General features: G+C 38.7%; 1 protein-coding gene and 2 pseudogenes across 1 annotated transcript; 2 read left to right on the top strand and 1 right to left on the bottom strand.

Moving 5' to 3' along the window:
- The first annotated feature begins 63 nt into the window (after positions 1-63).
- LOC147494660 (BTB/POZ domain-containing protein At3g05675 pseudogene) lies at positions 64-2,804 on the top strand (annotated as a pseudogene).
- LOC147494658 (uncharacterized) lies at positions 728-21,515 on the bottom strand. Its single transcript, XM_086566105.1, has 10 exons — positions 21,337-21,515; positions 21,143-21,192; positions 16,471-16,529; positions 9,101-9,178; positions 8,761-8,999; positions 8,477-8,687; positions 8,035-8,128; positions 7,846-7,945; positions 7,418-7,769; positions 728-967 (listed from the first exon to the last, which is right to left on the bottom strand). The coding sequence occupies exons 4-6, from the start codon at positions 9,174-9,176 to the stop codon at positions 8,616-8,618; spliced, it is 387 nt and encodes a 128-aa protein (XP_086422231.1). The 5' UTR covers positions 9,177-9,178; positions 16,471-16,529; positions 21,143-21,192; positions 21,337-21,515; the 3' UTR covers positions 728-967; positions 7,418-7,769; positions 7,846-7,945; positions 8,035-8,128; positions 8,477-8,615.
- Positions 4,989-6,009, top strand: LOC147494659 (bifunctional protein FolD 2 pseudogene; annotated as a pseudogene).
- Positions 21,516-21,526: the final 11 nt, after the last annotated feature.

Raw genomic sequence — 21,526 nt, 5'->3', positions numbered from 1 at the left:
TAACAAAAGTTTTCATAAAAGATTGAAATTTTATAAAAGAATCCCAGCTAGCTACAACAGAGCATGGTTTTAGCAGCGCCATACCCCATCGCTAAAGGTGCCTTTGAGCGTGGCAAAAGATCTGTCGCAACGCACCAGATGGCGTTGCAAAGGCGTGGCTAAAAAGTGCGTCTCAAATACTCAAATGCAACGCCAAAAGTGGCGTGGCAAATGTTCCTAGTTTGTTGCGACGCCTATGGGCGCTGTTAATACACTAATTCCGTTGCTACTTCATTTATGAAAATTAAATTAATTGCAAATTTATTTCAAACCATTTGCAGCGCTTGGCGTCGCAAAAGAGAGCTTGTAACAACTAGGATGGCGTTGCAAAAGTGATACCTTTAGCTGCACAACTAGGCATTGCAAAAGGCAACCTTTTGCTACACTATTTCCGTTGCGGAAAGTTTGAATTTTTAGCTATACATTTGGCGTGGCAACAGACGTCCATAAATTTAGCGACACACCAAGTGTGGCAAAAAATGTCTACGTTACGGTAGAATCAAATCTTTTAGCTACACCAAAATTGTTGCGAATGATATAAATTCCAGAAAAGCACACACTTTATTTGGGACGCATTTAGCATTACAAATGGTGCAATTCATATATATACCTGTACATTTTCATTTACATAATCCTGCCCAAAACAATTTTTATAGAACACAGTAACCCTATAACAATTCACCACAAATCATAACAAAATGAATTTCATTACTAAACCATTCGATCAATACAAAAGATCTTAAAGAATTCACATAACTATTTTTTGCGAAAAAACATCGTCTCACATAATCTTAACAACGTTCAACTAAATTAAACGAATTATTCAAAACTAAAATTCCACAAATAATGTCTATAACATGCTAATTTGAGCAGCATCCACTCGGAGCTTCTTCTTAATTCTACTACTTCTGGCGACCAATCGACCAATCTGGCATAACAAATTAAAAAAAAAAAAAATGTAAAGTAAATTTATTAGAAACATTAATAAACCTAATACACACTCAAGTTGACAATGCATATGAAACTATGCACCTCCTATATGCGTAAATTGGTGCCCATAGCCAAAAGCTTAGAAAGAACTTATCAAAGTTATAACTTGATCACATTCATGAAGGTACAGATCAAATAAGAAGACAAAAATAGCAAAAAACTAATAGATTTTGAACTAAATTGTACATGTAAATGCCAAACCATTAAAAACCTCGTGGTCATAAAGTTATCACCAATGAAACAATAAAATAAGGCTAAACATCAAATAAATCAAGCAGCGCGTTGCGGTTAAATATCAAAAAGGAATGAAGAGCTAGAGACTACGAAAATATCAAAACCAGTAGAGCTACCAAGAAAGAGAACAAGGTGCCAAGATGTGTAAAGGGCCTTGTCATTAGTTTTCGAGCTTGAATGGAGATCAATACTACGAAAAGAAGCAAAGGGCTCAATGCAACATCGGGAATAAGTCCACTAGTGATGTTGTTGTTAGGATCTGAACACAAGAGGGCAGGGATGAATGGTTGTATTGTCACTCCCATGTTCTCGTAAAAAAAGACCAAGTACTTTCTTGATCGGTTGTCGTCGAGAATTGGCCCACGTGCAAGATCTTGGACTCCCCAACTGCGTCGAAGTGTCTTGCCAAGAATCTCAGTTTGACCACCATGTTTCATTGCTACGTCTCCTCTATGCTGTTTCTGATGGCTCGATTACCAACACATGCCATGGTGTTAGAAATGCCATTGGTACCCTTCAAGTGGCTGTCGAACTTGGTTGTGAGGACATTATTGGTAAGTGTGTTGAGTACTTAGAGGCAGTCCTTGGGAGGAGGCCGAGGAGGAGGAGATTCTTAAAATTACACCGGCCTAGGAGCTCAAGTGAACCAATCCTTGCCCGTCTCCAACCAGTTAATCTTACAGCCATCACAGGGAATTTTTATGTCAGCTATCCGTTTTGCCACATCTTAGCCTTCTCCTTCCATGAATGATCTGAAATCCTCCGCCAAGAGCAACTTGAGTATATGCTTATAGAAGATGATGATGCCCCACTTGTTGCAGCCAACGGCGAGAGATAAAAAGTGAAATGAGGGAATGCTCGAGAAGTTTACTAAATAGATTCTATGGCCCTCTTGGAGTCGTTTAAATCTGAGTCTCGGGGCACTGTTTTGGACCTGATATAAGTTACCTAATCTGCAGTCCCTTCTTCTTGATTTAGCTTGGGCATGCCAAATTTTAACTAAATTGGAAACATTGAGAGAATTTGTAATAAGTTGGGTGGAAGCATCGAGAAAACATTGTGAAGGCCGTTGAGGTTCAAACTCCGGATCTTGACATGCTTGAGACGATGGTGAAGGTCATTGAAGTTGCAGCTAAGGTTTTGGAGGCAATTGCATATGGTAATGCGGATGATACTCCCAACTGTTAAAAGGCTTCACATGGTAAAGGTTTGGCTTCCATTTGTAAGAATGATGAAACCTTTAGTTGATTCTACTACAATCAATGATGACGATTCTCCGCCATTCAAGATGGATGGAGAGCTATGGCAAAGTTTGGAATCAGCATTTGTCTCAATGCTACTTGCGTTACCATCGGGGAGATCAAGCGGAGATCTTGACCGATTGGTTGAGGAATCAGTACATTAGGTATCCCGACTTGACTGAGGCATTTGAGGTGTGGTGTTATAGGTCTAAAGTTGCAAAGAGAAGGCTTGGCGATCTCCCAAGTGTTACCAACTCATCCATGACAACATCTTCATATCGATCAACTTTGAGCTCCTAAACTCTAATACTTGGGTTGGAAGATCACGGTGCCTTGTAATCCTCATTTGCTAAATGTTGATTGGCTTCAACTACCATGAGTAATGGAGATCGGTAACTAGATTGATGGAACACCGAATGGTTTCTCTTAGAACTTTGATATCCGGGGGTGTCAAGGGTTCGGATGCCATCATTTTTCCATCTTGATGACTCGACCTAGCAACTATAGATTTGGAGCCAATCAGGTATGACTGTGTGTCAAACCGTCGGCGGAGAGACGAAGGAATATTCAGTGATTCCTTTCCAATGAGAACTAGACGGGGAGGCTGCTGCTGCTTTCGTCTGCGATTTCGGATGTAAAACCTGCTATGTCCGGCGAAGAGGCAAAGAAAAGCCGATGCCACGGAGGTGGTTCACTCGAGCAAAGCCGCCAAGGGATTAGACGGAATAAAGGCTGAATCCGGAGATAATAGATTGGGGTTCCCGGGCTGAGTTGTAGTAGGTGCCTTCCCCGCGCCCGTGTACACCTCATCAGTCATTTTACTATGAAGAATTCAAATATTAATAAAAGGAAAAACAGAGAAAAAAAGGCTTCATTCGACAAAAAGCAGAGGAAAAAGACCCGGCTTCGTGGATAACATGGTTCCGACATCGAATGATTCCCCACAAGGTGCCTGAAACTCTCATTTTGACAGCGGAAGTACATCCAGATTGTAAAAGTTTCATTCTCCGGTGCCCAATTCCTACCTTTTGCTTGGTGATTTGACTTTTGATTGAGGAACGGGCTTCTTTTCTTTGCTCCACGCAGCTTTCGATCTGGCTGCTCCACGAAGTTGGCTTAAAGATCAGAAACATATGGCAGCCTTATTTGCTTCTCTAAACACATTAGAAAAGGAAATGGAGTTGAAGTGCCTGGACATCTGAACTATAGCCGCTACCAAATTTTTACAATACATACCAAGGTGGCTTTTCAATCTTGTTGATAGACCATACATCTTTGAATGAACCTGAATTCAACACAGCCCTTCTCAAGTCTATAGCTAGACAAGTTAGTAGCCCAAGCTCAATAGCTTTCAATTCCTGGAACAAGATAGATCGAGTTCGTACATGCACTCAGTACCAGTAAAAGCTGAAACAACTCTACCCTCATTGTCTCTGATGATTCCCCATGGCCATTCCCTACCCCATTCACAAAACCATCAACATTTGACTTCAAACTTCCAACAACTCATGGGCGGAATCCATGAGCATAACATATATGTCCTTATCCTGAACTCCTCCAAAATCTTATTATTGAATCATACAATAATTTAGGGGAGTAGCTCTATACATACCAAGATATTGCACCAACAAAGTGTACCAAACAAAACATCTAGTGGGGGTAATACTCGTTAACCCTGAGAAGAATAAGTACATCTTGGGTGATCTTTTAATTCATTTTAAATAAAACCAAAAAGCCTCATAAATACAAGAAAAGCAACCTGCAAAACTAGAAGCTTGACCTCACTTTTAGGTCGTCCTCTTATAGATTATGGATTTGTTATTGGCGTCTTTAAGCCATAGTGCATCAACGTTATATTGATTGTTTCATCTTGGGTCAATTTTTGTTTTTTGCAATCACTATGAATTAGAAATTATGTAGTCGATGCGAGGTGATGTTAAACCATTGTCGCATCGGCTTCATAATCCTTTTCTTTTTAGAAGTACTTTCCAAGTATTTATTTTTTTAGTTAGGCAATCAGGACCTCCAACCCATGAATTTTAGTTAGGCAATGAGTGTTGATATTTATTTGTGCATGTGACTACAGCATGAACCAAAAGTAAGAAGCTATGAAGCACGGACACTCGATCGCGATTGATCCTAAACCAGCAGAGACGGTTGATCGATGAAACGGAAACAGAGCTAGAAGGAGGGTCAAGAACAGACAAGCGAAGCCTTTCTATCCAACACCCACACTTCGAGCAAGCACTCTCCTCCATTTCAGCCTTAATAATTGGATCGATAACATGAAAAGGAGCTATCTGTTCAAACAAATTTTAAAATTGAAAGTGTGTATCTTTGAAAATGCAAAGATAGCAGACCTTAATAGTTATGATCAGCCACTGAACTGCCCTAGATGCACTATTGGTGGACTAGAACTGCAAAACATCTTGCAAAGCTTTTTTAGCTTGTGATCAATAGCAGAAGTCTACATCTTATTGATCAACTATGGGTGCCTTTCATCATTATCCATCTCATTTAATAATGGCGTCTTCAGAAGAAGAGCAGAAGAAAGCCACGATCATAGATGGTAAAGCAATAGCTCATACTATACGTTCTGAAATAGCTTCAGAAGTTCAACAACTCTCCACTAAACATGGAAAGGTCCCTGGGCTAGCTGTTATTATTGTGGGAAGTAGGAAAGATTCTCAAAGCTATGTGAATATGAAGAGAAAGGCATGTGCTGAAGTTGGAATTAAATCTTATGATATCAATCTGCCCGAGAAAGTACCCGAAGCTGAATTGATCCAAAAGGTCCAGGAGTTAAACGCTCATCCTGACATCCATGGAATACTGGTTCAACTTCCTCTTCCAGCACATATCAATGAAGAAAACGTCTTAAATGAAATCAGCATTGAAAAGGATGTAGATGGTTTTCATCCTCTGAACATTGGCAAACTTGGTATGAAAGGCAGAGATCCATTATTTCAGCCGTGTACACCAAAGGGTTGCCTTGAACTTCTATCACGCAGTGGCATAAGTGTAAAGAGCAAAAGGGCAGTGGTAGTTGGTCGAAGTAATATAGTTGGACTACCAGTGGCGTTGCTTCTTCTCAAAGCAGATGCCATTTATTCAGGTTCACTCAATGCATACCACTGATTCTGAAAGCATTATTCGTGAAGCAGACATCATCATAGCTGCAGCAGGACAGGCAAATATGATTAAAGGTGACTGGATCAAACCTGGTGCAGCAGTTATTGATGTTGGTACAAATGCTGTTGATGACCCAAGTAGAAAGTCGGGCTATAGGCTCGTAGGTGATGTGGACTTTGAACAAGCTTGCAAAGTTGCTGGATGGGTGACTCCAGTTCCAGGAGGTGTGGGCCCAATGACCGTTGCAATGCTACTCAAAAATACCTTGGATGGTGCTAAGCGTAAGATTGAGCGAGAACGTATCTCCTATTTATTACTTGAGTTGAATCATGTTTCCCAGATTTTGACGGAAGTTGTTCTTGATAATATGTAAAGGTTCTTCTCGGTAATATAATTCTAATTGTGTACTCCATTTGTTGCAATAATTGCTCAAGAGAGCCCTTTTAAGCGAAGGAGGGAGTTTTTCCGAGCCAAACCTGTACCATAAACCCAATTTGGGGACCTGTTTAAGTAGTGTGTTTGGATAATGAGAAGGCGTTTGTCTTTGTTTTCCTTGTTCTTTGCCTCATTTTCGCTTTGTCCGCCTAGTCTCCCTCTTTTCTTTTAAATTTAAAGACCCCCTTTTTGGGTAACCTTAAAAAAAAAAAAAATGGGTGCCTTTGAAATCGAAAAAATCTAGCGGATCCACAACACTAGTTACCTAATTGGATGATTATCACCAACCACCACCTAGAAACTCTCCCCTGGATAATAATAACCTTCCTCTTGGATGCCCAAATAAAAACAAAGAACCACAAAGACTGCTCTTACACCAGCAGCAAGTGCGGGGTTATCTTCAATTCTAAGATCTCTTCTAAACCATACTATACTACTACAACCTGCTATTACCACCACCACCACGAACAAGTCCACTTGACATTTTTTTTTTTCTCTTAGCAACTCAAACCCAAGAAAACAATCTCGTATCAAATCTATGTTCTGGTCATGCAAAGAATAATTACTATAGACTATGAAAGAGAAGTTTTAGGACTTATAACAAGATTGCTTTTTCTTTTTCTAGTATGGTTTAGGCCAATAAATGTATGGGTCATAGATTACGCTCTTATCCCCTTGAACTTGTAATGTTTTTATCCTTATTCTAAGTAAATTATTACTAGCTGGGTCGAGTGGAGAGTGGGATTATGGCTGAAGCTGAAGAGGCTGCAAAGGAAGCAGAGGGGGCGGAGGCGTCGCGCGAGCTGGCAAAGACAAACTTTTCTTTGAAGCGACAAATGATGACACTAAAAAAAGAAATACGCCTAACCTTTATCCTTTGTCCTAACCTTTATCCTTCGGCTATTCCATCTATCCTTTGCTCTTGTTTTTAATAGGGGGCTCGGGGAAAGAACCTAAGCTCAAAAACAAAACACTACCGCTGAAAGGAACAAGGGCGAGATGGATAGGCTAGGATCGGGAAGGTTGGAAGCTCAACCATCAACAAAAATGCTTTCGAGGGAAGGGTTGGGCTCTAGAATAGCGTTTAAGCCATGCATGTTGAACCAGCTCTTTTAAGGTAACATATGAGACCGATCAAGTGTAGGAATTAGTGCTGGTTATCTTACGTCTTAAAGGTTCAGACAAACCAAGCTTTCAAGGAATTATCAATGCCTCGATGTGTACACCTAATTGTCAATCATATATCCCTAATTGTGTGAAAAAAGAAAAAAAAAAAAAATACATCATTAGCGAGGAAGATAAGATACCAATATTTCTTACTTGCTTAAAGTTTTCAAACTACGTACCATTGAGAACCTCCACTGAACTGTAGCATCCAAGCCTCCATCCTAGCTTGAACGGCCAAAACCTCTTCCAATTTAGTTCTTTGGGATACCATTTCAGCGATGAGCTCGTCATTCGTTTTTTCAGCTTCCTCGACCCCTCGTCCTTTGTACTTCCTCTTGAAAGATTGCTCCTTTGCACTTCCTCCTCTAAGTGAATGGATCTCATCCTTCTAGCTGATGGTGGCATGACACCATGCCCAAGGCCTTTACAATATCCAGATCTTACACCCAATACTGTACTAAAAATTTCATCCTCAGTCTTTGGCTCACCACCTTCTGCTTCAGACTCAACTTTAAGTTGTCGCATCCGGTTCTGTAAGTTTAAACTAGGGATAAATATATGAAATTAAAGTGCAATGGTAAAAGCAAGTAAGAGTCATTTAACTTACATAATTTTCCTGAGCTACAGGACTAGTCCATCCCTTACTACTAAAGTGGGTTCGACGGTAGAATTCAATCTTTCCCACAGTTTGTTGGGTTTTGAGTCAGCTATGAAAAAAATATTTGAAAACGATAATTTATTTTAAATAATAGTACACAACTCCAAAGCAACATAAATTATGTAAATAAAAATATACCGATTCCTCGAAGAAATGTAGAAATGACTTTGAACCCGGCCTGATGGTTTGTTGAGAGCTTTTGCCGATTACTTGAATTCTGCTCGCTAATTTTCTGAAGTAAAATGAATATTGTATTACAAGTTGTATTTGAATAATATAATCATATAATCAGTGGCTCATTGGACTCAACTTTGAACTAAGATGGGATAAATGTAAAGAGCTGCATTATTGCCTAATCTCAAGTCAAGAGGAAAACAAAGGGTCTCAGCCTTAAAAAAAAAAAAAAAAAATTAGAACAATCCTTTCCTTGGAACATAGCCAGACTACCACTTCAACCTCAAAAATATAATTATATCCTCTTCTAGATTTCCTTAATTTCCTCAAAACACATGAAACCAATCACAACAATAACCAGCCAACAATAACCATTTAAAGGAGACTAATAAGTAAACTATCATACCTTGAAATCTTCCCCCGAAACCAATCACAGCAAGCATCCCATTTATCTTGCGCCCACACCACTATAAGGATTTAAATGGGTGCCACTGCATCATTTCCAAAACGTTTATAGTGCAAGTGAAGAAGACACCTATATCCTCTTAAAGCTCCCCTAATATCTTGTCCACGGCGTGCTTCACATGTGGAAGTTGCATATCCACATCAAACTTGTCCTACAAGAAATGCATTACAAAGTTACAAGGAATCATTCGATATGCCATGCAACTAGAATAAAAACTTTATTACCTTAATGCGATCACGTAATGGTCCTCTCACATCCTCTTCCACTTTATCCCAATCACTGCCTGTAAGAGGTCCATGTTGTCGCGCTACTACTCCAATCTCCCTCACGAATTGAGTACTCCACCTTCCCACAGGTCTTGCATGATCTTTGTGGATCTCTATCCTAGGTTTTTGACCAGTAGCAGCTTTGTAATCAATGAGTTTCTTATTCATAGCCTTGCCTCTTTTTTTCTTAGTTGGAGCTGTTAACAAAAACATTCATAAAAAGAAGAAAAAAAGATGCCTAGTCTTTTATTATTGAACTATCCAATGCATTAAACAAACCAAAATATAATCTTATTACCAATACTTGATGTGTTCACTTCGCTAACCGCTGACATTGGTTGTGCTCTCACTCGTCGAGTTACACCTGGCGTCATAGCTATACACGCAAAACTTAAATTTGATAAAAAACAATTGATATCAAATGGCACATAATCTAAATACAATAATAAAGCACATTAAAAGTCATATATAAAAAAATTAATATAGCATTAAAATGGAGAGTTTCAATTCTTAATATATAAGCATGTACCTGACTTAGCACGAAATAGATCCAACAACAAAACTATCACTTAATGTAATGCAATCCAAACAACTTGTCCTAGCTAGAATATGCTTTAACGCTTAATGTGTATATATATATATATATATATATATATATATATATATATATATATATATATATATATATATATATATAGATATAAAATACAAAATGGATAATGAAGTTTTTCATTAACATTTAGTCAATGTCTGTATCATCATCACTGGATACGACATGCTCCTCTTCAGAACAATACTCTATTAATGTGTCATCTATTTCATCATCTTCCTCGTCAATAATGAAATTGTTATCGGTTTGATGACTTTCCATAGCAGCCACGACCACATTAGCATCAACTTCGTTTGGGTCCAAATCCTCCCTATCTAGACGTATGGGTGTGAATGGTGCATTTTGAACCCCGCTGCTGCTTGCTTCATGAGTTTGATCAAGTTGGACATTGTCGATATTCACCCCAACTTGCTCTTCCTGTTGATATGCTACATCACTACCTGCTTCTTCTTTCTCTGGAACATCAAACACGTTTCGAGGCTTTGTCTTTTGCACAACTTTCCAACCGACACCTAATTTGGTATCATCGACGTAAAAGACTTGACATGCTTGCGTGGCTAAGACAAACTGGTCTTCTTTATACCACATCTTGGAGCCATTAATACTAGTAAAGTGACCATCCGTTTGAATCCCCGTCCTTCTATTACCAACATCATACCAATCACATTTGAAAAGATAAACTCGATTCCCAAATAGATAACTAACCTCAAAAACATCAGTTAACACACCATAAAAGTCAATCTCTTCTCCTTGGTGTTCCCCTTTTACTTCAACACCACTATTTTGGGTTCGGAGATTTTTTTCTCGATCCTTGGTGTGAAACCTAATCCCATTAACAATGCATCCGCTATACCGTTTCACACGTTTATCGGGCCCACATGCCAATGAATATAATTCATCACGTAAACCCGGAGGAGGAGTTCTCAACTGCGCCAATACTTGCATCTATTCATAAAATTAGTGCACCAAGTTAGGAAAACATAATTAGCATATTATCCAAGTTCATAACCATTGTATAAAAAAGTAGCAATCTGAGCTCTTACACGTTTTTGAAACCAACTAGGAAACAACATTTCTTGTTTCTCATGTAAGTTATTGTGAGCTTTGCATTTCAAGCTCATCATGTGTTGACTGCATGCATATCAAATATATATAAACTTAATAACTTCGAGTAGTTGATGATGATAAAAAAGACTTCGGTAAAGCTAAATGCAATAAAACTTACTCTAAATATGTTGAAATTTCTTGAGAATTATTCAACACATAGTAATGAGCCTTGGCATAGTCTTTTGGATCAAGAATGGAACTTGTATAGGCTCCTAAAGGCCGAACATTTTGTCTTGCGAAAACACGAAATCCAACTTTTGTTGATTCTCATTACCACCATCATAGTTTAGTTCTTCACGATTGAACCGAGTTTCAACTCCTTGAAGATACATGGAGCAAAACGTGAGAGACATTGGTTGTCTACATACGCCAAAATTGAACCTTCGGGGCGAGCTTTATTTTGAACATATTGTTTTAGCGTGTGTAGATACCTGTTTGCATATAACACACACATGTAATATATATATAGTAAATAAAAACTTGAACATGCTAATTTCAAATTAAATAAATTACTAACAGTAAACCTCACCTTTCAATAGGATACATCCACCTATCTTTGCCTTTGGTCCTCCAAATATCGCCTCCGCGTGGCAAGTGGATAGCCAAATGGACCATTACATCAAAGAATGCAGGGAGGAAATATTTGTTCGAGCTTACAAAGTATCACCGCAATGTCCTTTTCCATTTTCTCTAATACTTCCAATTTTAAAGTCTTGCAACATAACTCTTTAAAGAACATTCCCAACTCAACCAATGCAATGGCTACATCATTGGGCACAAAACCACGTATTGCAATTGGGAGAAGTTGTTGCAAGAGCACATGGCGATCATGACTTTTCATTCCTGTTATCTTACCATCTTTAGCATTTGCACATCTAGAAATGTTAGATGCATAGCCATCGGGAAACTTCACCGACTTCAACCACTTTCATAAAAGATTTTTTTCTCTCAAGATGACAATGTGTAGCATCTTTGGCGGCATTACAAACTTATCACCTCTTGGGATTAGATGCAACTCTTTTCTTATACCCAATCTTTGCCAAATCTAATCGAGCTTTTACTGAATCTTTTGTTTTGCTATCTATATCTAACAATGTCCCCACTACATTGTCACGGATGTTCTTCTCAACATGCATAACATCCAAGTTGTGTCGTGGCTTAAGAGTGTCCCAATCGGTAACTCAAAAAATATGCTTTTCTTTGTCCAATTCAACTCCATCTCAGTACGCTTTCTCTTCTTGTTAGGCGGCGGCTTTCCGAATTTCTGAAGAGGTTCTACATAGTTCACCTGTGATAACAATTCATCCCTAGACAACTCTGTAGGTGGCAACCTGCTCTCCCTATTTCCATCAAATAAGTGTTTGCCACGAGTTCTCCAAGGATGCCTTGGCTGCAGAAAACGACGATTGGCCATATAACACAACTTTCGGCCATTCTTTAAATACATGGAAACTGTATCCTTGTTACAATTAGGGCAAGCCAGTTTCCCCTTCGTGCTCAACCCGGATAAATTACCTAGTCTTTGGAAAATCATTTATAGTCCATAACAACTGCGGCATGCAACCGAAATGTTTCCTTTGCTCTTGCATCATCGTCTCCACCCCATCATTCCATAACTCTTTTAGTTCATCAATCAAAGGTCGTAAATAGACATCGATATCATTCCCAGGCGATGTAGGCCACAGGATCGATCGAGCACATGAAGGTGAATGGTTCTTTCATACACTTCCACGGTGGTAAATTATATGGCATAACCAAGACCGCCACATACTATATTGGCTGCTCATATTACCAAACAGGGTAAAATCCATCGCTTGCGAGACCAAAGGCCCTAACATTCGCGAGGATCATTGGCAAACCACTCATGTTCCTTGTCAAAATCACCCCAAGCTTTAGAATCTGCTGGGTGTCTAAGTACGTTCTCCTCATGCTCAAGTTTTTCTTTATGCCATCTCATATCTGCAGCATTAACCCTCGACATGAATAGCCTCTTGAGCCTTGGTTTAAGTGGAAAGTAACGCAACACCTTCTGTGGTATTTTTTTAAGTCTTGCCTTCAAGACTTGATACCTCGGCTCATTACATTCTGGACAATTTTGAAGATTTTCATTTTCTTTCCAAAACAACACACAATCATACTTGCATGCATGGATTGAGATATAACCAAGTCCCAAGTTACGCATTAATGCCTTCGCCTCGTAATGGGACTTTGGGAGTGTCTCACCTTCAGACAATATTGCTTTAATCAACTTTGGAGAATCATAGTGAATGATTTGTTACTCCAAATGATTAATTATCTTCAAATGAAGCAACTTCACGACACAATCTAACTTTGAAGATTTACAGCCTGGATACAAAGGTTGACGTGCTTCACTCAAAAGTTCATCAAATGGATCTATATTACCTCCTGATTCCCTATGTTCCACATTAGGCACCAGATTATCAATGTGTATTGGAGCCTACAAATCTTCAAACATGTCATCCAAATCCATCAAACTGTACCCCTTCACCAACATCATCGTCATCATCGTCACTTTGTTCCTCATAGTCTTCTCCATGAAAAACCCAACGGGTGTAATTCTTGTCCATGCCGTAAAGGTCTAGATCGTCTTTTTTACCTCGTCGATGTGCTTGTAATTCCTATTTTTGCATTGTTTGCATGGACATCTAGTCCTTCCCATTAAATGCGTATGACCACGAGCAATCTCAACAAAATCTATAATTCCTTTTTATAGTCAGGCCTAAACCTATTCGGCGATTGCATCCAACTCTTATCCATTTCTAGTAATCAAAGAAGAAAACATGAATCAAGTATGTTGCACCTTTAATAAATATGGCAAAGGAAACATATCTTACCAAAGGAAAAAAAAAATACTTGTACCGTCCACATGGTAGAACAAAACAACACTACTAGATTAAAATGAGGAAAAAATATCGCAGTCACTCGATCTATTATCATACTTAAGCTGATATGAATAATTGAAACTACTGTATAAGGACAATTTGACTTGCTGCATCCACAATATAACTTATATTTGACTTGCTGCATCCAAATTTAATCATAAAAGATAAGAAATGTATATATCTTATTTATATAGTAGCTCTTCATGACTACTTCTCAAGCTAATCCCTAATTCCTTTTTGATACACTGGGCAAAACCTATTTGGCAATTGCATCCAACTCTTATCCATTTCCGTGTTCCCTACTACGAGATAATAATTGTACATCACAAAATAAGAAAACCCAAACATTTAAACTAACCAAGGACAGTCCATTAACAATCAAAATAGAAATAGTTAAATTAAATACACTACAGTAGAGGAAATCTCATTGTATATAACTAAACCAAGTGCCTAATAAGAGCCTGTTATGGTGGAGATGCAAGTGCAAGTGCAAATGGGGATTTAGTGTCGTTATGTTCAAATTTCACTCCTTAGGTTCTTATAAGAACAAAACTGAGAGGACAGATGATCCTACAAGCAGCAAATGCTTGTAGCTGATGTTCCCATCAGCTCAAAAGAAAAAAAAAAATCCATCAAGTTAATATGATACATAATAACATAATTACAAATACTAAAAAATGCTAGCAAGATGATTTAGAATAACAGTATAGATTGAAGCAACTGAGGTGACGAGGATATACCTTTAGCTGAATCTAAAGATGTGTAAAGGTATGCTCTAATTCACTAGTGTTCAATATACTTTCCATCTTTTGTATCTAACATGTGTTTCGTGTTGTGTGCATGTATTGGATTTTTGTCGCTTTCTTTATTGGTTACGTGCAATTTAATCTCTGAAGGCTTTTACTTCATATATTTGACACGTTCCTCGATATTGAATATATGAAATATATATCTCGTGTTCAAAGGGCATGATATCTTTGGCAATCGTTCATATCGAGGTTAAGCGAGTAGTGATCTTGATCCCCAAGTAATCCATAGGTCTGAGGTAATTACCTTGTCTATTCCACTTGTTTACCAAAGATAATCACTTCAAAATAGAAAGTGGCACAAGAACTTCAACTAGTGAATGAACACAGAGAAGTTGTCATCACCCGTGTAGTTGCATAACTTATCTATATGACATTAATCTTGTTCACCTTAGATCAATAGTATCAAGATTAAATTCCCTTAGCATATGAGTCCTTATATGTGCATTTATTAATTTCGGGGAAGGGTGGGGGGGGGGGCTTTGGGCTGGGGAGTTGATCTTTTAGCTTAGATAGTTGGCCGGACTTTATCTTAGACCTCTCGGCTATAAAAAGCGCCTTGGGCTCGAGTTACGCTTCTGTTTTATATATGTTACTTGGTAAATAGTTCCCATATATTGGAATGGTTCCTGTAACTCAAACTCTTATATTATGAGTTGGTAATTGAAGTGACTTCTACTCTTATACACGGATGAACTCTTTCATCATTTCTAACTAATAGCCACAACTCTGCAGATGCATTTTGTATTTTGTTTTCTTTAGTCAAATTTTCATATAATCTGATTTTGCATAATACCATAATTATCTTAGACTTGCTTAATTTTTTTTTCCAACTAGTGTACCATGTGTTGATATCGATCATCTTGCCATTACACTTTATTTCTCAATGCGTTTCTTTATATATACTTGATGGTTATTCTTGTCTTTATTTTATGGTCTACAATTTGTTTTATACTTACTTTTTCTTCTGCATATACTATTCTGATGGTTATTTGTTCCTAAGATTAGTATCTCTTATTCTTTATTCACCAGTTCAATCAAACATGGGCCTTCTTCCATATGCAAGTTTTCAAGTGAAAAGTTCGTAACAAAAAGGTGGTGGTTTGGTATGGCACCATCTATGTAGACGCATTGATGAGATACTTGATTCGCGATAAACCACTTTAGGATGGAGATGGAATGTTGGAGATGCTTTGAATTTGGTAAAGTCATCCCCTGGTCAAGTAGATGTGTATTTTTTACTTGATGAAGCTCCTCGACTCTCCTACCTTTAAAATTAAAGATTGTACATTTCTTTTCTTATGAGTTTTGAGACATCAAATTTAGTCTTATATGTAAGCAAGTACATATGTAGTATTTTGTTTAAGTGTTTAGAGAGTAAACAGTTAAAGTTGCATTTATCTCTACTTTTGGATGTCAAGCTTTTGTAAACGTCAAGTTATCTTGATATTTTGGTATTTTAATGGAAATTTGGTGCAAAATGAAAATGAAGTTGTGAAAGTGTGATTTGTGTGCTTGTTACAACAGGTTTTAATGGAAATTCTTGCAGGTGGGAAAAAGAACAAAAAACAAATTCCAAAAGGACGGCCATGGGCGGGATGTAATTTCATAATTTTTGAAGACAACAAAATAAACTAAGCAACCGCCAAAAACCGTTGAATATTTTCAATTAACCATGGCTTCAAGCAGTTGTATTATTTGAAATTAACTACAGCCGTAAACTGTCGATTTATTTAAATAAAGCAACGGTTAGTAGCCGTCATTAATGAAAACGATAGCGAATTTAAGGAGGGCTATTGCGATGGTCGATAGCCATCATTTTAAACCATTTAGGACGGTTAGTGGCCGTTGCAAATTGAGAATTCTGACATTGTGTTAGTATTGTAATATCACTAAAGAAAGGCTACCACAAGCCTCCACCAGCCTCGAATGTTCGAAAAGCTTTACTAGAACTTATCTGGTGAGTTATTCCAAAGACAGGGAATGCCTAGATTGGGTCTTGTTCAGTTAAGATCTCCCGTAGAGAAACAACTAATGAAATATATCAGACCTTGCCTCTAGATAATCTACAACAACTAAAAAAACACTCGAGACCTTTCTTAAATATAGCTATCAATTGTTCAAAAGTTCAATTCTAAAATATAGCTACCAATTGTTCATAACTACTAAAATTGCATTACAACAAACAAAAGTTCAATTTTAATCTAAAAAATATACAAGCTAGAAAACATGAAAAGGCTACCTGAAATAAGTTTACAGCTTCAACCTATTTTCCTTGTTGCAAGTGTTTAAGTTGAGGACCTAAACCAAGTTTTCAAACACACTCTATTACATTAAGTTGCAAAGATCGAGGAATCAACAAAATTAGCCAAAATAAAATAAGACATATAAGGTTCTCACTTGTAAACTCAAAACCCAAATTCACACGCACACGTCATAAACAAGGCACCACTTACAATCGCTGAAATCGTACAAACCTTAATTGACCTAAAGAAAAGTGAAGGAAAGATTCATACCATACTTTTCTACTTTCAGCAGCACTTTTCTATTCGCGCGATATCCATATCCAAAAATTGACTCAATATTTTAAAAAGTCGGTCATTTTTTAATATCTTCTTAGCAATAGGGTCATGGTTGGGAAACTAAGGTCTCCCTTCTATTTCAATATGCTCTAGCAAAGAGAACCATATATAAAAGCTGACTCAAGTATGGAATGAGCCACCACTCTTCTTTCTTGATATCATAACTTTACATGTATAGTCATGCAATTTGTTCTTTAACTGATAATACCAATATTTTTACAATAGTATGGCATGGTTCATATATTGCATAACAAGAATATTAAAAGGCAACGCTATTCCAATAGAAAGATTGATATTATTGGAAGAGGAGAAAGGGTGTGAGAAATATCTGTTGTGGGAAGTAGGGAAAAGTAACAATGGAAGAAGAGAATGCTTATTGTTACTACTGTGATCAAGAGTTTGAAAATGAGGATGTACTTGATAGGCATCAGAAATCAACCCATTTCAAATGCCAGCACTGTTATGAGCAGTTTTTAAGCGTTGGTGGAATGGCTATTCACGTTATTCAGACTCACAGGGAAACTCAAACTACTAACAACAACTCTTCAATGGCACCAACATTAATTTTCACCAGGACTGTTTGAAACGTGACCTGTTGTGCCGTTCAAGGCTCAAAACTGAGTGTTGTAGTCCACGAACTTTGACTCCGAGGAAGCTCATTCAGTTATAGAATGCGTTAAGGGCTCTTAAGGAGAGAGAGGGGCAAGGCTGCCTAATTCTAAACAGGTTAAGACGCCATCTGGGTTATAGTATTGAGGGAGGTGGAATAGAAAATTCGTGAATCAAGGCTGCTTTGCGTCCGTCGATGATTGTCTTATGGATGTCTTGAAAAAGATACCACAAGATGTTTCATCGAGACAAGTCCTCTTGATTGACTAATTGGTAATCTTGTATGTTATAGCTTAGACTGAAGTCGGCTACCGATAGGTGTTAGTCTATCTCTTTGAAGCTATCGCGAGTCTTGATCGACCTCTTTGTGTCGGTCAAGGCTCAAAACTGAGCATTGTAGTCCACAAACTTTGACTCGGGGAAGCTCATTCAGTTATGGAATCGTTAAGGGCTCTTAAGGAGGAGAGATAGGGGGCTAGGCTGCCCGATTCTAAACAAAGGTTAAAGCCATCCGGGTTGTAGTATTGAGGGAGGTGGAATAGAAAATTATGTGAATCAAGGCCCGCTGCGTCCCGTCCATGATTGTCTTATGGATGTCTTGAAAGGGATACCACAAGATGTTTCATCAGACAAGTCCTCTTGATTGACTAATTGGTAATCCTGTATGTTATAGCTTCGACCTGAAGTCGGCTACTGACAAGTGTTAGTCTATCTCTTTGAAGTTATGCATATATTTCACTTATGTTAAGCGCTTGACTGAATAGCTTTACCTTAATAGCAAGCCGGTCTATGGATCTAGGTGAACCTGGAGGGCTGAGTCGGAAAGGGCTGGGGAAGAATTACCCAACGGGGTTTTGAGTTGGACGGATCGATGTTCAAATCTCACTGACACTAAACACCAACCCAATCGAAATCTCCCCTCCCCTATACTATGCGTTTGGTGGCGATAGAAAATTCGGCTTTCCGATCTTGGCTTTCGAAAGACAGTAGGTTTGGTACAGGACGAGCCAGAGGGGTATAGATGGTATAGAGGAGAAGACCATAGGGCGGGACCGAAATAAGTTGGGATTTCTATCCGAGACTTGACACGGCAGTATGAATCCTTATTCCATAACGAAAAGAAAGGGGACTGGATCCTTAAGCCGAAAAAATCGGAACATCGCGATAAGAACTTTGAGTCAAAGATTTCAACTAAGAACTTCGGAACTTCGTTAGGCGTAAATAATAGATTCTATCTCCAGTTTAAGAAAATGGGTTTTTAGTCCTAGGAGGAAAATTGGATACTATACTTAAGGGTTCGGATTATAGGGCCATTCACGGGTGGGGATTTTTGCGGGCTTCATACTTTTTGTTTTGATCGTTCATCATGCTTTAACTTATCGAGAAAAAGGATCTTGACCACTGGCTTCTTGAAATCTAAATAACAGGGCCAAGAGGATTTGTTTTGGCATTGTGAGTCGAGTCTTTTTCTTTTAGAGGTTTTACCACACTACTTATAGGGATGAGACCTTTTTGTTTCTCTTTGGGCGGATAAGCTTGGCGAAGAAACTCTGAACACACTAAGCTACTGACTCTAACTTCGGAGGTCGACTGTCATCCATTAGTCGTCCCCACTAAGAACAGCTTCTGAACGCGGAGCTACTTACAACACCGGTAACAGCTGCTACTAACACACTAATAACTTCGCTCAAGAGGAGTTTACTCGAGACTAACACCCGAAAGCAACGCCGAGAGGAACTTGACCCGAAAGCAAGCGGGAAACGACTTTCACTCATCTGATTCAAGGCTTGAAGACGGGGCTGAACACTCAAAGGCACATAGAAGATAACTCACCACAGCCGATCGAATACCCGGCTAGGCGGCGGAGCTAACCCGACGGGAACTCAACCACTAACTAGCAAAGCGAAGCAGCCCCATGCATAAGCGCTTGTACTAAAAGTCGTTACGCTCGGCCCTCTCACCCGAGAGAGCTCCTTCACTCCACTTCCATCGGATGCGGCGTGTAAACACCGGCAGAGCACAAAGACGCATAGAAGCTAACCCGATAGGAATGCTAGGCGTGGCGGAGCTAGCCCGGCGAGGGTAAGGTAAAAAGAACTATCGTTATAGCTAACACGAACGGAATTCATTAATATTTAGCGATGCACCAGCTTTTTGGCCCGGTCGACCAAGCCGGGGCCACGATCGCCACTTTTTGTACCTTCTCTATTCCGTGCCCTTAGGGGCAAGCCCTTTGAACAACGGTGGCAAACAACATCACTTTTGGAAAGCTCGGCTAATTCTTTTTTCGACTATATATCCAATTGAGTTACCTCCGCCCACCTCCGTTGACTGAAAGCCTCACTAGCCTAACGAAGTTGGCTAGTGAGCTTTAAAGATCATCCATAACCAGATTGATATTTGCATATATCGATAAATCACAATAGAGAATATGCCTTAAGAGAAGAGAAAGGAACTTACTGATTAAATCATTTCGGAGTTCAATCACCCGACTCAAACTCAATTCAATAGGAAGAGTCGAAGCTAGTTTTGCTATTGTTAACGTAGTGCTAAGAAGGAAAGAGAAGCTGTGAAGCGTGGTTGGCAGCCGGGACCTTTCCAACTATTTTAGACTCGAGTTCCAGTTTCAGCTTGATAGCTATATCTTTCCTCGCAACACTGGTAGCGTTTGCTTTCCCTTGCTTGGTAATTGATCTTTGCGATCCCTTTTCCCATTTCCTCCATACGAATAGAAGCCAGTAGCGCCTCTCTCAGATAATCAATCTCTACAACGGGAATGAAGGAAGGGTTGATCCGCTTGCCTTTGGGACAATAGAAAGACGAATCGATTCCGGTTCTTTCTTGATCCACGGAAACTGCCTATAAAAGAAGGTCTTAGACAGGACAAGGACAGCTTGACTGTCCATTCATTGGCATACTGTAACTGAGTCCGAGCAAAAAGAACTCAAGTCAAAAGTAGCTCAGCCCTTGCTTCTTTGGCAGGCTTCTTTCAATGGGAGTAGCCTATCGTATTGGACAACTCTAGTCTATCCCCTCATAGAGTAGTCAATTCTTTCATATGGTAGCATGGGCCCCTGACTTCTATAAGGCTGTTGAACTTGAACGGGAAGCCAAAGTCAACTAAAAGGGATCGGAAAGCAAGCGTTACGCCCCTTCCGATAGCATAAGAGGCTAATCCATTATTCCGACACTAGCATGAGATTATCCCACCAGACTAAACCGACTCTCAAAACAGAAAAAGTAGAAGGTTTTCCCAAAAGAGGTTATCCTAATAGAAATACGCAACAAAGGGTAGAACTTGCAATCCAAAGATGTTTAAAATCATCCTATTTAGCATTAATTTGGGTTGTAACCCGATTACAAAAAAGTTTCTCAACCCCAAAACAATATTATAGTAGCTATCAAACCCAACACTTACATCCCAACAGAATATACAATAAATCCAATATGATCTAACTATACTAACACCCATAACACATTACACCTAGACGCAACATGCAAATCAAACACAAGATGCTTGCCAAAAATCTGACCGAGAAACAACAAAACCAACGAAACTACCCTGGCAAAGATTAATACACGCCAAACTATTGAAAGATTGATATTGAAATAGAATACACGCCAAAATTCCTTCAAATTGAAATATAAAGATTTGTTCTTTATATCACAAATCAAAAACAAAAACAAAATACCCAAAATCAAAAGCAAAGCAATATATCTTACCGACTGTAGAAAACCCCAATTCGAGCAGTTCTACCTGGCTCCACAAATCACTGCAAAGAACACCAAAAACCCCACTTTAAAGTTAAAACAATCAATCAAGACAAGAAAAAAAACGATTTCAACTAGGGCAGGGAACAAAAAAAACAAATCTTTTGATTTTGTTGTAGTTTCAATGACTTTTCAATTCTTCTCACCTTGAGGTTGAGGGTGGAGGAGAGATAAGCTTTGAAGATGTGGAGAGGATGAGTTTTAGAGATCGATAGAGGAAAGAAGTTTAGATTTAGTTGGAGAGAGACGGCAATCTAGGGTTTTAACATGTTTTTTTTTTTTTTTTTAGTATTCCTAATTTTGTTATGACTTCCAGCGGGAACACGAAAACTGGAA

The sequence above is a fragment of the Coptis chinensis genome, chromosome 6 (assembly GCF_015680905.1).
Source record: "Coptis chinensis isolate HL-2020 chromosome 6, ASM1568090v1, whole genome shotgun sequence".
Taxonomy (NCBI): Eukaryota; Viridiplantae; Streptophyta; class Magnoliopsida; order Ranunculales; family Ranunculaceae; genus Coptis; species Coptis chinensis.
This window is presented reverse-complemented; position numbering and strand designations above follow the sequence as displayed.

Coding starts and splice junctions, on each gene's coding strand:
- LOC147494658 (XM_086566105.1), bottom strand. CDS start 9,176: ATGACGCCAGGTGTAACTCGACGAGTGAGAGCACAACCAATGTCAGCG. Junction 9,000..9,100: donor AGTGAACACATCAAGTATTG/GTAATAAGATTA, acceptor TTTTGTTAACAG/CTCCAACTAAGAAAAAAAGA. Junction 8,688..8,760: donor CATTACGTGATCGCATTAAG/GTAATAAAGTTT, acceptor CATTTCTTGTAG/GACAAGTTTGATGTGGATAT.